Consider the following 22774-nt stretch of genomic DNA (forward strand, 5'->3'; position numbering starts at 1 on the left):
AGAAAATGTGTTGCCAACATATTTCTTGCTAGTGTGCAATGTTAGTGTCTCTTATAAATGAACAAATGGAAAAATAATGCAAAAGCTTTTGGACTTCAGGCTAATCTCATTATTAAAACGAGGTAGTCTTTTTCAGTCTCAGTGAGAATTTCTTTAGAACTTATTTTGAAAATCCTCAAGCTTAGATAACATCCTTTACAGTGCAGCTTATTCTCAACAACAGTGCAAGAAATATTAGTCCAGTGTTAGAATGAACCTACACATTCTTTTAAATCCAAATGCCAATTCAGATACCCAGTATCTGATACCCAGACTAATTCCTAGACTAATTCCCAGACAAATCAGATACCCAGACTAATTCCTAGATGCATTTGAATACATAAAGACGGAAGATAGAACTTGCTCTTGTCTATAAAGAAGATAGATAGTGTGCAGTGTAGGCTGATGGACTAAGAGTTTTGTTCCTACTATATCCATTCAACCCCATGCAAAGCAGATGCACTAGCTTTATGCTCTTCAGTCTGACTGTTGTGTCACCCCTACAGATAACAACATTCTTCCACTTTAAATATTTTCACAATCCGGTCTTTCTATAAAATTTCTATATCTTCCCTTCAACTACACAAGCTGCATAACTAGCAAACAAACAAACAAAAAGCTCCATGCAACAACCTACAGCAGAGCGCCTACCTGAAGAGATGGGAATCAGCAACTCCAGCCAAAATAGCCCTGCCTCCCTTCAGCAGAGCCCTCTTTCCTATTTAGTCCTTTTGCTAGAGGTTGGATGAGAACGAGGGAAGTTTAAGATGTTTCTCTGACCCTAAGCGCCTGCAATTGCCTGTGGCAGAAAAAGTCCGCCAGCACTCTTTTGACTTTTTTGAACCTTTTCAATCTTCTTCCATTTACCTGCAATAGAGAAGGAATCACAGAAGCCAAAGATACACAGGAAAGTGCACTTCTGGAAGCTCTAAAGCACCCCCGTAAAATTCACTGATTCTTCGGCATTGAAACCCATGCGGATTCTTTCCTTCTTCATCTCTCTTACCAACACAGCTTACTATTGCATTTACTGCAAGATTTACCTACACTACTGAGACATCTTGTCCAAGACTTTTCAGGTGGACAGCTTTTCACAGACTGAAAATTAGATGGCAACAACTCAGTTTGTACAATCTAACTGGATGAGACATAATGACATCTATAGAGTATATTACTGCTAATGTAGTCTAACTGCTTTGTGCCTCACTGCATTTTATTAGTTACTAATACTATTGCTTGTAGGCCTGAATCACTTGTGATCCATTGCTATTGGAAACACCAGAATGCAGGGCTGCAGGTGATATGCTGTCACCTTTTTCTGAATTGCATTGACACAAACTGAAAAAAGGATTGCAGATTCTCAAAAGAGAATTAAATCCTTTGTTATTATCGAAATAAGAATGGGCAGTGCCGTTGTGATTACCAGTTGGGGTCATTACCTTATCCTTATATTTTCTCTTTCAGGGAAAATAGAGATACACTAAAAATAGGTACACTGTGGAAATCACAAATAATTCTGTAGAAATAAGAAATCATCAGAACCCACTGAATTTAACTGAATTCAATATCAGTTTTATCCACCCAAATAGCATAATGAAATAATTGCTGAAATATATTAACCAGTCACATGTAGAATGGAAATAAACACTTTTTTATTTGTCTGTCTGATATTCTGCTTTCATTATGTTTGTTTGTTTGTTTGTTTGGCTTTTCAAATAGCTAAGAAGCTTTATTTGAAGTTTGAAGTTTTGTCATTTCCATGTTCTATTTCAGCTGATGATCATGGTATGAGCTACAAAAACACCTACAAGAAAAAAAAAATCTTCAGAAATGTAGCTTAGACAGCAGTGCAGAAAAGTACTTTCAGTACAGAAAAGTACTTTCAGTACAGAAAAGTTTTCAGCAGTCAACATTATAGTCTAAAAAAAACTTACATCCCTTATCTGCTGTATCTATGTGCTTCCTACAGGAATCACGTTCTATTTTCTATTCTTGAAAAAAAAAAAAAAAAAAGGCAGTCTACACATATGTGAAATAAGTTTGTGTTGATGTATTGTTTTATTTTACAGGTAATGGACTGTGCAATGCCTCTGATTGGTGAGCATCAGACTGAAGACAGGCAACATATAACTGAACTAGTCGTAAGCAAAATGAACCAAATGTTGTCCAAAACTCCTATACCATCTCCTCAGAGACCCACTGCCACTCAGCAGCCTCAGGTAGGAAACCTTTGCTTTTAAAATGGAGCATCTTATTCCATAATTTTACACTCCAAATTTTCCTCTAAGAATTTGGCTGGATGACTACACAGACATACCCTCAACTACAAGGATTCAAGAACTTATCAACATATTTAATAGGTTTTTCATATTTAAATGAGATCATCTCTAGAAATAATTGTGTAGTGCAGGTAATATTTTGTTTTGTTGACATGGTTCTACTAGTAAACGGATAACTCTGTTTTCAGTGAACTACCAGGTTTCGTATTGTTTCCATTCAGCTACAGCTGTATAAAATATCATGGAGGTTTAAATATCATGACAGATCATGACATCCTTGAGGATGTCAGTAAGAATGCTGAAACAATATTTCTTATACATTTGTGAGAAGTGACTACTTCATGACATCTTTTGCTACCAGTTGTCTTTCAGACTTTGTAAATCATCTTTGTGTTTCAATTTCCATGCTTAAAAAACACAAAATCTCTTTTATTGATCCTTCAGGTAACTTATGAGGCTGTAGTTTATTTGTACAAGGCTCTAAGAGTGTAAAAGGGGTATATAAATGCTAACCAGCTTGTTGTATCAGTTCATAGGCCTAGACAGCAGGTCTGGTCAAGAGCAGCATTATTAGCTACAATTTTCATGTACTTCTTTTAACATACTGAGGGAATAAACCATGACAGTACATTCTGACATAGACTATTAAGGACTGTACTGCTACTCTATAACAGTGCAGCTCCATGGTGATCAGTGAAACAGCAGAGTAAGCCAAACAGTAATACAGGAATTACCAAGCCTAAATCGAGAATCTATTTTTATTCCTAGTAGGCTCCACACCAGGTAAACAATTTGAAAACAATTTTGTGGCATACCTCAGACAGACTAGTTCTTGAGGTAGAATGACTAACATGTTCTTCAAATATATCATCATGTTTTAAGTTATAAAAATACATCATCCCACATAAAAAAGTGCTGTGGTTTCTATTTTTATTACAGCCACTCAAAACTAAGCATAAAATTGTTTCAACCACAGAACCACATACAATGGAGAAGTTTCCATTCAACATGACTCAAGTCTATTGTAAAGAGAACTGAAAAAAAGGGACACAGAGGAGAAAAAATAAGTCACCTAATGCCAAAATACCATTTCTTTTAGGATGAGTAGTTTGCCCATATACTAAAATGAAGCAAAGTGTATAATCCAGAGATGCCTGGAGCATACCACTCAACATAAAACAAAATTTGTAGCATTAATAGACAGATTCCCAGTTTAATTATAAAAATTAGTGGAAATAAATTAAAAAAAATAGAAAAATTAGAAAAATTAGATAGATTTAGTGTTTGAGATTTCACATTCTGGAGAGAACAAAAAATAACCTAAGGTCTGGATAGGCATGCTATGCTTCCCTGGCTTTCCAAGAAGACAAGGATGGAGAAATGTTTGTACATATTGGTATCTTCTAAAGAAACTGGTTATCTGTTGTATGTAAATAGAGTTTTCTTATGTTTCTAAAGAACACTACCTATGTAAGACAAGGTCTAGAATGAAAATAGGTTAAGCAACATTTTTAGAAAGTTTCTAAATTCCTCAGTCATTGTTGTCACTTATCATGTCCATGAAAGTTTTGTGTGTTTTTTTGTTCTTCCCTCTTATGCCAAAAATCTTTGAAAGAATCAAAAGATAATATTTGCTGCATAGCTGCTGAATTTCTGTTATATTTCTGCTTACTTACTTTAGGTTACTGAAGAATTCAGCCTTTGCTAATGGCAACAGGATGTTATTCAATGTTAACCGTATTTTCCTTATCATACCCTTTAATTATGAGTTGCAGTTAATCAAAATCAGAAATATCTCTTCAGAATATTTGCAATATTTGTTGATCAGACTCTGGTTCCTTAAAATTTGCCTTATCATATTATCCACCAGCTTAGGACAGACAAAAGTGACCAGAAGTTCTACAGAAGATGCCATTTGAAAATACCCATTAATCTTCCCAGATTTAAGTGATGATTATGAATGATCTATAGTATTTAAAACAGGTATCTCCTCACACAACACTTATTTTTAACTAGTTTGTTTTCCTAAGAATAAAATTAGTCTGTTAAAACAAACTGTCCCTTGCATTTTTGAACAGTTTTCTTCTTTTCTAATCTGAGACATTATTTTCTATTCTTGAAAAATACAGCCTGTTCATTGGTAGGGGTAAGGGGAGATACTGCATATTTCTGAACGTCATATAAAATGGAAAGCCAGTAATTTATCCCAAATAAAGTATATGCATATGTATTTGTGGTTTTAGAGACCAAAGTAATACAGATATCACAGTTAAATGAACAGTTTGCAGCCAGTGGTACAGCTATAGATGAGCTGCATTTTGAATTCCCTTATTATCTGCATGGCATTTTTAAAAATTATTTATAATGTGTTCACTACTGTGGCATTGAGGGCGTCCTGCATAAAAGAATGCTTCAATTTATAAATGCCCACAATGGTCACTACTGTTCCAGTTAACTAGTAATCCATCAGAAAACAAATCAATGATTAGGAAAACAAGTCTTTGTTTAGAGCTATGCAGCCAAATCTTGATGGAAACGATTGGCCTTGTAATATGTTCTGAAGGCCAACAAAGTTCTCTCTGTCAGAGTGCCAGAAGGAGCAAATTCCAAAGGTAAGGCCCTCAGATAACTGTGTTACTTATGTTGAAATCCCACTGGCATAGATCCTGTGATTCTTAATCTGAAATATCAGTTACATAGACTTTCAAAATATATATTTTGTATATTATTTATTTACCCATTTGTTTATTTATAAACACTTGGGCAGGCCCTATAACAAGTTACACTAGTACACTGAAAGGCAGAGAATTAATCTGTGAGTGAGAAAAGCTGTTCTTTCTGTTGCACCTCACCCCCCTGATTCTGGCTGCTGCCAGCAAACTGTGTGTCATGCTTTTGAGGTCCCAGGCTACTGCATAACTTTGACAGCATGATCGAACCATACCGGGATAGAAAGTATTACAAAAAGAAAGTAATTACAAGATTCAAAGCTTGCCAGTTTTGCTCTTATCAATTACTTTGGGAGTCTTCCCACTACAAAGAAAAGCAAGAATCCCTGGGCAGTTATGTCTGTCTGATATAGTTGTATATAGTCAAAAACTCTTTCAAATATTAACCTATTTCTATTTATTTTAAAAACATGGAAGCTTGTTTTACCAACAACCATGATGAAAATACATAGTAGAACTCTAGCTAGGAATATGACATTTATGGATGTTTTTCCATGAAAGACCAAAATCCAGGTGCTCTACTTGTGGGCAATAAATGAAATCTAAATTTCTTCCTTTTGTAGCCTCTTTTAACACTTTTGACAAGTCAGCTGAGGAGCCTCTGTCAAATCTTCCTTAAAGCAACAACCAGTACATTAAACTACCCAGTGAAGTGTTCTAGGTAGTGGAAGCACTTACCTGTCTCCATCTGTTGGTAGGAAAGATCACCAATTAAAATTCTGCTGTCTGAATTTGCAAAACTACAGGTGGTTGTTCAGTAGAGGATATTTTAAACTTGTTTCTGTGGCAGCACTTGTATATAAAACAATAATAGTAAAACATAGTCAAAGCTGCATATCAATTCATGATACTAGCTGTGATGGAGTAAATTCTGTGTAGAATATTACATTATGCAAGAACATTACCATAAAATGCAAATGACTACAGTAAAGTTAGCAGTTGAAGCTAAGGAACATCATATTAGAAAGTGTTTTCTCGATACAGCTCTGTTGAGACCATGCTGCATTATACACAAAAGATCAAGGAATTTTGTATCCTTAATGGAAGGAAGAAATGCATGCACCAGAGGCACAAAATCCATAACCACACAACATGACAAAGAGCATAGCATTACCAACTATATCTTGGTTCTGGTCCATTTAAAAGAAAGGAGTAGCACACCAGTTACAGAGCAATAAATAATGCAGAAGCAAAGAGGATGGTACTTTAATAGTTTTGAGACTAGAACAGCAGAACCTGGCATCTTTCATTTCTTAACATTATCTTCTGCAAATCTGAAAGGCAGCATTAATCTGCTTGTTAGGTGAAGTAAACTTCTCTGCTAAAGTCCAGGTGTGGGCCTCATTTCTAAATGACGTTCTGCTTTATAGTCTCATAGTTGATCTAATTTCTGGAAGAGGAACAGGGCCATGACTTGCAGGTTTGCTACAGCTTTGTGGCATCCTTAAACTGCCTAATACTAAACCTACTCACATTAGCCAGGCTGTATTCATATGACTGACTAGCACTACCACCAAGAATTCTCCTTCTGTCACAGTCCCTTGGCACTTATTTGGAGGCACATATTTTTCTTCTGTGTTTTTGGAAGGAAAGACTGCTTAACAAATAAATGATATGAGATCATACTACATCTTTTTCTATGAAAGAAGGTAAACATACAGTTTGAGTATTAGTATTTGAGAATCCTACTGCAAAACAAATCACTTCCTGGTGTGATTAAATCCATACTAACAGACAGGAGGTGTATTTTATGAATAACTTGCATTAAGGAGGTTGCTACATTTTCTGATGACCCCTAAAACCATATGTACTATATTTCTTTTCCTTAGGAGGACTTTTAAATAGGGGATAAATGGCAGCTCTGACATCATATAACCATAAAACAGATGTACGTAGATTTGTGAAGCAGCATCTTATGGAAACCCGGATCCTTAATATACCTAAGAGATAGCCTGACTTTCTCTCTGCACAGGACAAGGCAGCACAGAGAACCTGGAAAAAGTCTGGACAAGGTTTTACTGTTATGTCTCTTTAATTGTTTACTTTTCCAAATTCCTAATCATATTACTCTGTATAAACAAAGCAATATGTATAAACAGTCAATAAGCAAGTGGTATATCTATGTAGCTGTTAATTGAGCATCTTCTGTAGTCTGCATTAGCATTTAATATGTATACTCTGTTGATAACCTCAGAAAGTTTGTATGCTCTTTGACAGGCACTAGTAAATACAAAGAAAATCTTACTAATTCTTTACTTCTTGCTATGTGCATCTAGAAGCCCTTTTAAATCACAGACCCTAGTAAGCACATTACTATGTTAAAATGTTAGTTGACTTACCATTGTGACTTAAAGAAAAAATCAGGCAGCACCAAGTTGGCTATATTGCCAGAAAATTTAAGACATTGTCATCAAGACTTACCAGAGACAATAAAAAATATTGCTGGTGCATATATACGCCATAGAACACTAAAAACTACATTTCAGTGGTTATATAAGTCAAAAGTCATTCTTAAAACTGGCACGTTAAACTGATTTTTACAAGTTATTTTTGAAACTGGATGTTCACTCCAGAGCTAGAATCTGTTTTACGTTTTGGTTCTTTGAATCCCAGCGACATCTTGTGGCCTCTTCTCTTTCTAATAACTGATTTTTAGAGCTGTCTTATTTATTACTACAACTTAGTGCATTGTATTGCAGAAAGTATATCACCTTAAACAACAAATTGGATATATATTTTGCCAATATAAAATGTTTCCTTTTCAACCATTTCGCATAACGCTATTATAAAGAATTTACACCATTTAATTTCATTATTTTAATATGAAATATATTTTAATGTGTTTATTTAATGTATACATATATAGAAGTGTATTATATATAAGTACACACAATACTTAGCTGTGTATATTTGGAACAAGTTTATTTTAATCAAAGTTTTGTGTTTTTTTTTAACCTTTTAGTTATTTTATCTTTGTGAAAATACAAGAAAAACAGTTGTTACCATTTTAGATCCTAAATGTACAGAATTAAGAGAAGAAGAAGAAAATAGAAATATAATGGAACTTGAGCTCACCCCTTCCTGGTGAAAGGTGCAGTGGAGGTACACTTCACTCCAGTTAAATTTACACCAGTCAAGTTTAATTATCACAAGTATATAATGGTAACATATATTTTACTGCACCAAGGATATTTTGTGCATCATTCAATTAGACATATATCTGAGGCAGATCCTACAAGAATGTAGAAGTGATAGAGATCACAACAGAGGTGGAGATTCAGACTTAACTGCTGGATTAAGGATGTTTTTAAGAGCCTGGATGAGGTGTTTAAAGCAGTCACTATTTCATTACACAAAGTTTGATTTATTTTAAGCATTTGAACTTGATATTCATGTAGTGTAATATTAAAAACAAAGTTCATGCAGGAAAATAAATCCTAATATTTTTAATATTGACAACAGTTAAAAAGTAGTGGAACACAACATACAGATGTTGAGAAGAGATTTTAATAAAAAATTGGTTATAAAATTTAGGATAACCTATTTTAAAATGGCTATTAGGATCCCATACCAGTAGGTGGAGTAATTACTAAGGAGGTAAGTATATTTGGTCAGTTCTTTGCTTATTTAGTATTGTCTCTGTAGAGCAGGAACAGGTAAATAGCTTGCTGGATATTTGCTAGTGACGTCTACATAAATGTTTTTGGTGGTTAGCTGGGAATATATCAATTAAATGAAAATAATTAAAACAAAACACTAATAAGTGCTTACATTTCCTAGTTTGTTTTGAAATAGTGTGCAACAACTACACAAGTATGCCTTACAATGCCCTTTTTCAAAGGCTCTGGTGACATTTAGATAATAAGAGAAAACATACTAAGGGGCATATATTAAAGATTTAGGATTTAGGATTTAGGATCTGCTAACACCAACAGAAATTTGTACAAATAAAATAAAAGTTTTCAGTATGTTGCCTGATTTTTTAAATTATTTTTTATTTATTTATTTATTTTTATTCTGACTACTCTCTATTGAATTCTTATTGCCAGCAGAGTACCTGGAAGAATACATGACTCCTGCAGATAAGCTGAACAGATAAGCTGAACAAAGCTTGATAACAGAAAGAGTTGCTCACAAAAATACTCAATAGAAAAGAAAACCAAAGAAAAAAGTCCCAGTGGCAACCTGACAGAGTCAAGCATCAGGTCCAGGATGATCAGGATAACTTAAATTTTCTGTAGGGTATAAGGCAGTAGCCTTAGTGATAATCATTTTTATATTATGGAAGACAACAAAATGATAGCTAAAACGGAAAAACATAACAAGTATTACAAGTTAATACTTTTTTCACGCTTATTTTAACCAATATAACAGTACTGTTAAAAAAAAAAAAAAAAAAAAAAAAAAAAAAAACTCTCTTTTTCTCTTCACTATGCAATAAAATAATGCTTTCATTAACTTTTTGATCATCTTCAGCCAGATGATTTTCTGATCATCTACCAATCTACCAATTGTGTTGGCAGAAGCAGACACTCTCTCTGAGAACTCTGAAATTTGATGGTGTCTACCCTCAAGGATAATTTAAACATTTAATTCTTAAGTAATCATGAGCCTACCACTACAGAGTATTGTATATGTTCTTAGTAGACTTCTGTGAGGAATACCTTTCTTGTCCCACAGGTATTTTTTGGAGACTTCAAAAACAAATATCTTCATTCCATTATAGGGCAAAATGTAGTCTTTTCAAAATAAGAACAAGGAAAACATTGATCCTGTCACCATGAAACAGGCAGTACGGAGAGTCTAAGTTAGTCTCTCATTGTTTGGTCTTAGTGCTATAATTACTATCATATAAAATCCTTTCGATTTTTTATTTTTCCATATTGTTCATCTATTTTTACTATCTGATTTTTTTTTTTTTTATCTAACCTGAACGTGATAGAAATACCTTTTTTGGGGAGGAGGTTTTCCTTGGCCTCCTTTCTTTTCCCCACTGTGGTGGGTGTTTGCCTTTTTTGTTATCATTCTCTGTCTCCACTTGACTTTTTTTATTTGATTTCTCTGACCTTTAAATCATAACCTGTTAAGCAAAGCCATTTGGCTTTACTCTGTGTTTAACTTTCAAGGATTTTGTCCATCTCCCCAGCAGTCATCACCACAGTTTATTTTGAATAAGGACCATGTGCTAAGTAAGCACTGTGATTTTTAAACAAGGATAAGCACAAAGAGAAATCGTGGCAAAATCCAAAACAGAGCAGCTCATTTTCAAATATTCTTGACTTGTCCATAGGAAAACATAAGCATCCTCCTTTTCCCCTCACCACTTCAGTCACTAATCTAGTGTCCGATCAGTGCTCCATCTGGATAGTTGCCAGTAGAGCAAGTTTGTCCTCAGCTGCCCATAGATCATTCCCCGGTGTCTCCCTGCTCCTAGGAGAGACTCAGGAAGGTTTTCAGAGTTCAGACCAACCACTACTGATGCTTCATCTTTGTGGCTCTGTACTTGTGCTGTACCAAGAGAAGCAAGGAAAGAAGCACATGCAACCGCTGACAGACAAGTCTTATGTTCTGTTCAGATTCTGAACTTTGCTTTTAGTTGTGGTAGAGCTCAAGTGTTTAACTCTGTGACTACTTCTTTCCCAAACCACCTCCTGTTCCACTATTCTGTAACATTGATACAATCATATTAAAATATACCATGGTTTATAACACTGGCCCTGAGTTAGCTCCATCTTTTTTCATACTCTGTTTTGAAGCACAAACTTTAGTTCTAAATTGATCCAGCAATGATGGATCGTTGGATCTCCAGATGAAGTTCTGCAGATCTTAACCTCTTCCTGTTCATGAAAGGATCACTTGTCACAAAAATAAAAAATAATAATAATAATAATAAAAAATCTGTTTTTGGTTTTGTTTAAAGACTTGAGGAGCAGATACAGCATAGCATCAAACAAGGTCAAAATCTCTGGGTTCCAGGGTCAAAACCTTCCTTACCATTTCAAAAAACAACATAGCATTTTGACACTATCAAGCCCCGAGCAGTACTTTACCCTCTATGTATGCAGAGGTGTCTATGTACACTGAGAAAGGAAGTTTAACTTTCCTGTAACTGGACAGTCTTCAAGATATGTTGTACCTCTTTCATTTGCCTGGCCATCTATCTCTTTCTCTGGTACAAACGTGCACACACACATTTCAGTCTCAGCTGCTTTAGCACACAGGGGGAGCTCTCTCCTATCACATAGCCCACATTCCTACCTTGTCTGTGGGGAGCAATTTTTCTACTGGGAAGAACTGCCTGAAAGCTGCTGTGCAACTGCATACTTTCAGTGTTCCCTTTTCAAAAACAGAAGTTGAAATCTGGCTTCATTAAGCAAGAGTTGCAATAATATCAGATTGCATCCTTGTCCATTAGAAATACTGACTGTTTCTGGGAGGGGACCACTTAGCTTCTACAAGTGTTGCTACTTCTTCAGAAACTTTTTTTTTTTTTTTTTTTTTTTTTTTTGTATATTGTATATTTTTTTTGCATATTGTAAATATTAACCCAAGTAAAATTAAGCTGTATAGCTTGTTTTCTCCTCTTAGCAGTCATTTCCTGTTCCATTCAGAGGAAGATTTTACAGGTTTTGCATAGGTAGTTTGGAAAGCTGGTTGAGCAACAATAAAAGCTGGTCTAAACTTTTTAATTCTTTATCACAGCTTCAACATGAAGAAATTCTAGGCTGGCATCAGTTTTGCTGAGTATATTTTCCATATAGAGTTCCTAAGTGGAGAAGGGCAACACTGGATACTGACACCCCAAAAAAATGTACAAAGCAGGAGCCAACTCTCCTATAGCTGGCCACTTTGTACTAGACAATGTGAAAGTGGCTTCTTTTTAAGGTGAGCCTTAGGGCATCTCTCCATCATCACTGTAAGTAGGCCTGTTTCACTGCCCATCTCAGTCCACAGGGAATAAATAGCAAAAACTTTGTAGTCCTGTTCAGCACCACTAGCAACACAAGGAAGCATTTATAAGTCACCTATGCCAGATTCGCCCTGTACAGGATGAAGTCTGTACCAGCAACTGGTGAGAATCCCTGCCATGCTCACTGCACACTGAAGGTATGAAACAGTGAACGGTTAGGCACTAAGGAGTTTCTTATTTTTGGATTCTCCACATCATAATGTCACTTCAACATCTCATTGCTTTGCTAAGTAACACACTATGTGCTTATTTCCTGCCCATTTTTATTGGTTCACATTATGCTTTAGTTGAGCTTGTTTCCACTTCTTTACCACTACAACATATTCTCAAAAAGCAACCATACTGCCTTCGAGCCTCTATTTTGCTAAACTAAGCAAGACACAATTTTCCAAATTTTGTGGGTATGGACTCTTCCTTCATCTGGTAAGTTTACATTCATCCCCTTGAACAGGCGTAATGTTCCTCTCTTGTGAGGACAGAGTGTCTAGATCTCTGTCACTTTTCAAGCATTCATTTACTGTTGACACCCTGCTTAAATGATCTAAATTACCTTTCTGCTTTGCAGTTATGCTTCTTCTTAGTACTCCTGCTTTGTTTTACTTTTATTCTTGTTTCCTATATAAGATCAAACTCAGCCTCCATTTTGGCAATTCTCAATTGACCCCTCTATTTCCTGACCTGAACAATATGGCTTTCCCTTCAAATATTGAAATATCTTAGAAAAGCTTCTAGTATTACATTATAAAGAAAACCAAATGAAACCCAAAAACAACTATATATGCTCCAACTATAATTCACAAAATCTTCAAACTCAGCCAAATCAACATCAATTTTTGCTGGGACTCAGTTTAGCATCTCTCATGCCCAAGGGCTATTTCCCTGACAAGTTGCTGCTTTTGCTCCCACCCATTTCAGCATTTTTCAGATTATTCGAAATTCAAATATATATGAATCCAATCTGCATTTATATAAATATAAAAGACAGAAAAAGAAGTAGTACCACTGATCAAACTTTAATACATCACACTTGGAAAAACAGTCTTTTTCTGCAGTTCTACGCCCAAAAATTCTAAGGAGACCATTTCAGGTGAATGTTGAAAGGAAGGAAGTGCTACAGAGACACCTACAGACACTTATCTTCTAGATAAGTAGCTGGGTTTCTGCTTTGGCTATAATTAATTTAGCCAATATTCTAAACACCACTATACAACCAAAGCATTGTTATACGCAGAGCTGAGAAATCACTACAGCGTATTTGTAGTATTCATGTGGCTTAGAGGCTTCCACAAATAAAGCTGTATTTTTTGTAATAGCTATGTAAACAGTAAATCCTCTTTGAAGAGGAGAGATTCTATAAGCAGCTCTAGATAATGTTACTATCAACAACAGCAATCCTGTCTTTTTTGGGGGGAATTTGGATGTGATGTGAAAGCTGTACTCCATAAAATGAAAACCAAAACGGCTCCTTGCCCCAGCAGTTACCACACCTCACTTAGGTAGTCCTAAATCATACTGAAAACTGTAGTTTAGTTTCTGTACTATGAATTACTGTACCATACTGTACTAGTAACTACTAAGCCCTGAGCATCCAAATAATAATCTGTCCAGGGCTATCTTCCATGACATATTCTGCATTCTAATCCTTGATTCCTGTAAGGTTTGAATTAAGCAGTAAGCAAGTTTGTAGATCAGAACTGCAGTGCAGGAAAACATGTTTGTACTAAAAGAAACTGGTAGGAGGGTGAGCTTCTAGGCTGGGCAACAAAGGAAAAAAAAAAAAAAAAAAAAAAAAAAAACAGAAGGGGTGAAAACATCTGCAGGACAGGTCTAGTCCAGCATCTGTGTTCAGAGAGATTGTGTTGCCTATGAGGAGTTAGCAGCTCTTACAATTACATTGGCACACCACCTTGGAGAGGTGAGAAGTAACACTGTAGTCAATTTGCCAACAACTGGTGTTTTAGAAGAAGTCTGGATTTTATTAAAGGCCTTGGCTCAGGACAGCAAACAAGACTCTGGTTCAAAGCTTGTATTTAATATCAAGTATCAAGGTTTCTGACTGTCTGGAGAAAAAAAAAAAAAAAAAAAAAAACACTCTTGAAAAGGACTGGATTACTACAGACCATTGAAAAACCATGAGTAAGATTTCTCAATTAGGAATGTAATGCTAATTAGTCTTTTTGGGTCAGCCTGGGTGGGTTGGCTAATTAGCAAAAGTAATATACCCATGTGATTGGCCTGGAGTGTGGGTGAGGTTCCTGGAAGCACCAGGTGATATCTGGTGAAAAAAGGATGTGTGGGTGGTAAGATCAGGACAGCTGCAGTCAATGACTAGAGTGGGGGAAATACATCTTCAACAGAAAATGCACAAAAGCTCTGAGCTTTCAGAACAGTTGAGGTAAGGATTAGCAAGCTTCTGTAAGGTTTATTGAAAGCCTAATTTAGGATAAAATAATTTCATGGTAAGATGGAGAGATATGCAGATTGCATAAATACTGATGTTGTCAAGTCAGTTAAGTGGTGTGTGTGATAAAAGCTGAGACCATTCTGGTGCAAGAACAAATAGTAGACTTGCTTCAGCCTCAAGGCACAGAGGAGACAGGGGCCCTACAGATGTTGTTTTAATATTCAAGTAGGTGTGAGTTTTAATCACCAGCCTTTGTTCTTAGTTTCTAAATAAAATATGAGTTTTACCTATATAATCTTTTATTTTTGTTTTAGTAGAAAAATAGCCACATTCATATCCTCCCTAGTTTATGTCTGCCACTGCACAGAACTATTCAGATTGTTTTATGGACCTCTGTAAGGCTAGGAAATCTATCACATGGTAATAGTAATAATGTTCTTTGTAAAATACTATATGTGCTTTCTAACAAAAGTCACATGATCAGTTCAGTCCTCCAGAAGACTCCTTCTGGAAGTCCTTAAGCCCCAGTACTCACATTTTCACTTTAAGGGCACACTCCATGTGTCATACTTCAACACCAAAGGAAACAGAAGCTGTCTGTGATAGAGAACACCCAAATGCCCTAAGGTATATAGGGGAAGGTGCCAGGTGCATCTGAACAATAGTACTAGAATATGAAAGGAGTTAGCTCCTCTAGGGCAGCTTTTCAAGGTTTCCACTCTCTGTGCTAATTTCCCCAGTATCCAGGGAGTTACTGGTGTGTGTATGTATTGTTTAAATGAGCTCCAGTGCATCATACAGAGCAGGTATTGCAAATACTTAAGGTGTCATGAAAAATGCATTGGATAAAAAGTGAACTTTTATACATGGTTCAGAAATTTAGAGAAAGGAGACAAACAAAACAAAGAAGACTTTACCCCACACTAAAACATTTCAGATTATCTGCTGGCAGTGTCTTTCCTTATGAAATTCTCTTTTTACATATCCTCATCCTTACATTGATGGTTACCAAGAGCTACGTAACTGGATCAGTTAATATGAGAATCAGATTTCGACTCATTCATTTTATACATATGATTTTTACCCTTCATTTGGCCTTGTAAAGGTTGGTAACTCTGAATAATTAGAGTTTTGGACGTGTCCTATTTCCTTTTATTTATGTATCTAAACAGACGAAGCAATTTGGAACAGCTGCATACAATAGAGTGTTGTTGTCTTGTAACATTTAGAAAGTATAATTTCTAGATTGCTGTGCTGAAATTTGCATCACTATGAGTAAGATTTATTTCTATGGTTCTGAGATCAAATACAAATCTATTAGAAAAATCAAAAAACCAGTAAGTTTTACAAAAAAAAAAAAAAAAAAAAAACATGCTTAATTAATTTTGCATTTATTATTTAATACATTCTGGGTTTTTCCCTCAACAGATGGCAATTTAATCTCTGCATCCTTAAAAAAAAAAAAAAAATCTAAGCTATTACATCCAATGATTTAACATGTTTCATTTTTTAAAAAATATTAGAGATGGGCCCAAGACAAAGCTTGGATTCAAATCCTAATGTTCCCAGAGGGTGTTCTGCTCCAAGGTTTTGGTTCAGGCCCATCTTTTCCTCTGGACAAGTATACATTTGAAAATGATACTGCCAAATAAATCTCCTGTTTTGAAAAGTTAAGTATTACATGTGTTTCTAATAACATGTCAGATGGAGTAGCATGAAGTAATTTTAATTATTTTCATTATTTGTCTGTGGTTTTTGCTTCCTTCTTTAATTTTGCTTAGTGAAACAGCTAACCTAGAGTAGTCCATCTTTCTTCCCATTTACAGCTGGAGAATCAAAGTGAAACTAGCACTGCTGTGCTACCACTTCCAGAAACAAATGTGATTAAAAATACATTATTTCTTGAATTACACAAATATATCTGTTGAAGTCCCCTTTCTATTCAGTCTATCCTAAAAAAGAAAGCAGAATTGATGAGATACAAAAAAGTGTTTCAAGGTGCTAGGAACTGAAGGAGAAAGACCATACACAAATAGCAGTAAGATTTGAGAAGGCACTCCTTACATCATGATCACATGCTGCAAAGGGAAAACATTTTTATTTTTTTTCAGAACTCAGCTTTGAATTAGTCCAAGATTCATATGTCATGGCAGGCAGCAACTAAATTAGAAAATGTTATCTGGAATAAATTAAAATTAGATGTTCAGCCCCCAAACATTAAAGAGATTTCTAATGAAAATAAGGACAAATTAGTGGAAAATTGGAACTAAGCTACTCTAATTTTTTTCTCTTCTGTTTTCAAATATATTTTCCAGAGTGGATCACTAAAGGAGCCAGAGCCAAACAAAATCCCACCTCAGCGACCACCACCTCAAGGTTGTTTACAGTACATTCTCGACTGTAATGGCGTTGCAGTAGGACCAAAACAAGTCCAGGCTACTTAGATAATTGAGACTAAAAAGCAAGGGTTAAAACAAAAATTATTTTAAAAAAAAAAAAGGGAAACAAAAACACAATCTTAAAAGCAAACATACCAGTTTTGTTCAATTTTACATTGTTCAATGCTGACCTGGACTGTGTTTTTTCTATGCAGTGTCAACTATACCGTCTGGTTGTTTACTTGTTCATGTCTGTGCGTGTAATGCTTACCTACTTTTCTCTGTAAAATTTGTGATTTCAGGGCTGTTGTCAACAGTGTACAAAGAATGTGCCTCTTTAGAGCCCAGTGCAACTGTATGGATGGTTAGACAGTATTTTTTGAGTATTATATATCGTTCAGTAAAATACCACCGAGGTTCAAATATAAATACTTTTGCTTACTCTGTGAGTGTGTGCACAGTATACTCATCGCCTTTATTTTTTTGTGTGTGTGCGTGCATGAGTATTAGATAGGTGATCCAGATATATTTTTTAAAGTCTAGATTAGAATTTGCTGGTGAGGCTTTCTATTTATAATTTTATAAAGTTTGTTAACATTTAAGTTTTACTTATAAGCGAGTGGAAGTCTAATATTTCAGAGACTCGATAAGTATGATACAGTTCTTCCCAAGGAATATTTAAAATATCTTCTATTTTACATACTAGTATTCATATTTTTAGTATTTCTGCATTAAATTATTAGCTATAAAGCTATGTAAATGGGCCACCTATGTGCAATATCTCAGTGAAAGTGTGAGTATTTAATGTATCTTATTTCAATGAAGTAGTTCCTTTTGTTGTCATTCCGAATTAGTAGTATCTATGGAGATTTTTAAATAAAACAGTAATGCAAATACTTTCAAAATCTTATACTCACCTAAGAGTTAAAGCCCAGGTTATTTGGTGAGAAGTACCTCAAGGACTGTTAAACTTCCTGTAAGAGCTCATTTTTTTTCCAAATACTGAGATGTTGAGAGATGGTAGACCAAGGTACCTTTAACCATCTAGAGATCTTGCCCTTTGATTGGAATGCAATGTTGGTGGTTTTCTTTACTAACTCAGGTCTATGATTTTAAACCTAGAAATATCAAGATAGCTATAAAAAAAATTCAGTCCCAGCATTATCCACTTAAATAGGGTTTATAACAATTGCTTAAAATCAAATGTGCAAAAAGACTTGAGATGCCTGACAACTGCTGTATTTTCTATAGGAAGATTATTTATGATTTTTGCATAAGCAGTTTATAGTGTAATATTACAAGAAATGTACAGGTGGGCAGTTAATCTGTTGTGAGAAATCTAGCCTACAGTCACAAGCTACACAATGCTAGCATACCATAAAACTTAGTCGCGAGTGAGCCACAAAACTATAATTTGAATTTAGAATATGTACAAAGATGAGTAGTGGCCATTAGTTTAGTGCAAACAGTTTTGTTTAAAGGGAAAACAGCTTTATGTTCTACTTCTGTTTTCCCTACAAACATTGGAAAAAAAAATTATCAGTGAGAATCATCGTTCTTAGCATTTCTTTTCTTTGTACATGCTGGCTGGTAAGATGAGAATTAAGGTATGCATTATTAGCTATTTAAATGTTTGTGGTAAGTGCTACTGTTTACTACCTATCAGTAACTTACATGAATATTTTGCTTCAGTGATCAGCATTTGTCTGGGTCAGTAATCATTCCAATGATGGCATTGGATATTTTGTTCTGTATTAAGGAAGTACCACTTAGAATCAGGTTCACAAATCCTTACCTCCAGATACCATAAAAGTGAATAAACAATACTGCCCTGGGGTGAAGAAATGAATCTGATGATTGATTTTATTTAAAGCAGTTGGTATTTTTTGCATGTAGTAGTACAAGTATTCACAAGTGCTTTTCACACGACATTTGTGAGCTGTGTGTGCAAAGAAAAGATGGGTGTTTCAGACAGGATTTCAGCTTGTTGACTGTAAAGGATTTACAAGGGCACACATTATTGCTACATACCACAGACAAGAAGCAAGCCAAAATGTCTCTCTGCATGTAAGCATGCTTAGGTGCAATATTGTGGGTAACAGGGAACAGATGTTTTACAGTGTAGGCTTAATGTTCAGTTTTGTTGAGTTATTTTTGGTAAAAGTTTCTTTCATGATTGTTGCCTTTTGTACAACCCAGCTGCAAGAAAGTGAGCAAATGCTGGAAGTGTGACAGCAGTATATCTTTTATGTGAAATATCTTGTACAGCTTAATGTGCAATAAAAGAAAGTTATATCTGTCTTCAGTGTAAAGTTTCTGGCATTCAAGCCTGTATATACAAGTGGGGGAAAAGAAGCCTTTCTGTTTTTCAGTATTGAGTGAAGGGAGACTAATAAGCAAATGATCCTTATTAAGATGTTGCAAGACCATGTTATCACCTTCAAATATTTCCTACAAAAGTGGTTAAAATTAATAAACGATGAAGGCACATTCCTTAACATACAGTACGTGCTATTTATCTTTCTGCACCACAACACACTGCTACAACTGTATTAAAACTTCTTGAAGAATTAGTACGTGCTGTTCTCAGACACATACGCTGGAATCTCCTATAGTAAGTGGAAAAGTATCTATAATAACAATTAAAAAATATATATATTGCAGCCATATTTCCAGATATGAACATTTTCTTTTAGAGACCCACACAAGTCTTTTACTAGCACTGAATATCTGTGTAAGACTAAAAATTCCCAAATATTCAGAACATCTAGATCAGTTGTCTTGTATAATATTTACTGTTCAGCAAAGCTCATTTCCTTACTGAAGCATTATACAAACAAATCTCTCAGAATTTCATCATGTCCCTTCATCAGCTTAACTCAGATGTCCTGTGTGCTTTGTCACATGGAAGAATAAAGATTGTTTTAACAAATATCATCCAAGGAAACCACATTCGGACATCTGATGTGAGATAAAAGCAGCATGGCCACTGATATCTGATGCAGCACTATTTCAGTCAGAAAGAGGAAAAAAAAAAAACCTCGGTGATGATGTAGCATCTTTCAGCCATGGATTTCACAATCAAGTCTCTACTGCACATGGTAGTTACACACTTGCTACCATATTTTTTCACTGTCATTCCTTCACAGTGGGAAGATCTCCTTGGTAAAGAGTTAATAATGATTTTCTTTTGTTTCTTGTAATGTTCTTGATGTATTTCACCAAGATGTTAGATTAGTTATCAAAAGACTTTAAATTAGCCAGAAAATTTTCAATATAAAGTTGTTCTGTTGCTATAAGAATGAATCTAAGAGGAATATTACAAAAATAACTTCTAAACTTTGGGGGAGCAAAATTGTAATAACTACACAGAAAATAGTAGCTATATTGCTGAATTAGATATTTTTGATATATTCAGTTCTCTCACAGCCTCTCCTTTAGCTGGGCCTAAATTATACCAGGTGTAACTCCACTAATCTAATTTGAAGTCAGTGGAGTTACTGCTGGGATAAATTTGGGGTTTAGCATTTTTATGGATGAATCAGATGGCTCCAAGCAAGTTACTAATGTACCAACTGTGATTAGTAGTATTGACTACATTAAGCTGCAGTCCACATCGGTAGAATTTTGCCTCAAAAGTAAAATTAATCACATTCGAGGATTATTTTAAAGTGTTGGATATGAATCTAGTAAGAGCTCTTTGATACTATAACATTATGAAGTTTTTCTTGTACTGAACCTAGGGGGCCCAGTGCAACCCCAAGGAATGCAATCACAAAGCCAGGAGCCATTGCAGCCACAGCGCATGTACCCCCCTGGGCAGGCAGCAAAGCCCTCAGCTTCTCAGCCACAGCGTCCGCCTGGACCTACAACCCAGCAACCGCGTGCCCAGGCTCAAGGTCCCTCCAGCACCCGATTAGCAAAAGAAGCAGAGCCACAGCCTGCGCCACAGCCACAGCCCGCGCCACAGCCACAGCCTGCACCACAGCCACAGCCTGCGCCACAACAGAAGCCTCAGTCTCATCCCCAACTTAAGTAAGATTTGCTTTATCAGTTTTCTTGTCTCCTCATGATACGCTTGGATTTGTCATTGCAGCTGTAACTTGGGAGATGGTCTAACATTCATGAAAGGATATACATATGTTCCCAAGTCTAGAATGATACTAAAAAGTTTCAGAAAGCTTATTATCTGTTTACCATTAGGAAGAGAATAGCAGTAGTTATATCCTGTGCTACACAAAATTTCATATATTTGTTGTGCAATTTCTAGCAGCTAGGTCTGATGTAAAAACTCTTCATCTTACTCTTTTTTTTTTTTTTTTTTTTTTTTTTCTTTTTATGTCACTGACTCATGATCTGGGTGTGCTGTAAGCTTGCACAGAAAAGAGGAAGTCTTATCTGTTTCAACTTTTAACCTCGCAGTCACTCAAGGAACAGATTCCAGTTTCAAAAGGCCTATCTCAGAAACAATGCAAATGAACACGCTGCCAAGCCGTGCTTCTTACAGTCACACTCTGGTCATGGTTATACATTGCCACTGACTGTACGGCACAAGTAACTCAAGCAGGCCCTCTCCGAAGGAGAGGCAGGACTCGCACAGACAGCTGCCTGCCGTTACCTCACTGCTGGAAGGTTCTGCTGGGCACAGCGCACCGGCAGTGCTCTATCTGGGCAGCTGCATGCAGCAGCACAGAATGTGAGAAGGATGTGTAGCTACATATCCCCTCGCAGCTTTAACCCAGTAAGCAGAAAACCCGGAGAAGGTGTTAGCAATGATTTGCTGGTTTTCAGCGTAGTGATCCTGATACACACTACTTCCAATGAAGTCGAAGATGCATTCTACTTATTTTGATAAGTAAAAATACTTGCATGTAGTTGTTATTTTATCCAGTAACTCAGATCCCCCTTTTCCATCCGCTCATTTGCTAATGCTAGTGTGAACCAATTCCGAGTCCTTGCCTGAGTACAAGTCAGGGGAACAAACTTGTTAGGTGACAAGATGCAAAGATAACAATAGTCAAAAATGGTCAAGTATAGTTGCTAATGAAGGAAAGATTTTCCTTGCTTTCCTAGGATAATGTTTTTTTTAGTTTTATAATCAGTAAACTTGGATTAATTCATCCACTACTTAAGTATACCTACAGAATAGGGAAGCCAATTTTCTTAAGCAAGATGGAAGACTATATACTACTTTAAAACTTAATGTGTGCATTTCTGACATTTAAGAAAAATGGTGAAAAACAGGTATGGAAAAACTGTACTGTATATACTTTCCCATCTTTCTCCCTTTCCTTAAGTCAATTCTTCAAATGGAGATTCATTTTTCTCTTCCTTGAGTGGAATAGTCTCTAAAACAAAAATAAAAACAAACAAAAAACAAACAAACAAACAAACAAAAAATACAGATTTTAAACTGCTAGCCATATTAAGAGGAGTTTTTCTAACTTTCAAGAAGCAGTTTTAGGTCCACACCAAGACTCAAATCTCCTGCCTGTAGGATTAACTCTATTTGCATGTGCATGCTTTGTATTCACCCACATGCTGTTGCCTAACCTGTATGTACATGTTATTAATCTGTGAATAAATATTTAATTAGGCTACTTATTGTGTTACTAATCAAGTCAAGTGCTGCTTCCCACCCTCCCTCTTTCAGTGAGTACAAACAAACATTTATCAGTCTATTCTCATTAACACAACTATAATTTATGAAAAACCTAAAACGCCTGTAGCACTGTTTGCTGTACATTATTAGTTCAGAGGCAGAGAAGTTGCAAGCCATGGATAGTATAAAACAACCTGAATAAGGAAAGTGTTTCAGTTTTACTGTAGCCAAAACTGAAATCCTATTATTGTACTGAGATAAAAATGAAATCAGTTAACTAGTTTTACTAATGCATGGATGTCTTCATAAAAAGATTATAACTCATTAATGTTTTCTATTTAAATTCAAGCCTACCTTTTAAATGTTATTTTAC

General features: G+C 35.6%; 1 protein-coding gene and 1 long non-coding RNA gene across 4 annotated transcripts in view; one reads left to right on the plus strand and one right to left on the minus strand.

Moving 5' to 3' along the window:
* The window catches only part of SYN2 (synapsin II), a 176876-nt gene that overhangs the window by 152529 nt on the left and 1573 nt on the right, over positions 1-22774 (plus strand). For all 3 annotated transcript variants that reach the window (XM_068694897.1, XM_068694898.1, XM_068694896.1), the window contains 3 exons: positions 2109-2258; positions 16737-16797; positions 20543-20834. In XM_068694897.1, coding sequence (XP_068550998.1) covers positions 2109-2258; positions 16737-16797; positions 20543-20834 — 503 coding nt within the window. The remainder of the gene's footprint in view (positions 1-2108; positions 2259-16736; positions 16798-20542; positions 20835-22774) is intronic.
* LOC137862659 (uncharacterized) lies at positions 1670-22143 on the minus strand. The gene is made up of 2 exons (XR_011100464.1): positions 22070-22143; positions 1670-1843 (listed from the first exon to the last, which is right to left on the minus strand). It is a non-coding gene; the product is annotated as an uncharacterized lncRNA (long non-coding RNA).

Source organism: Anas acuta, chromosome 11 (assembly GCF_963932015.1).
Source record: "Anas acuta chromosome 11, bAnaAcu1.1, whole genome shotgun sequence".
NCBI classification, from domain to species: domain Eukaryota; kingdom Metazoa; phylum Chordata; class Aves; order Anseriformes; family Anatidae; genus Anas; species Anas acuta.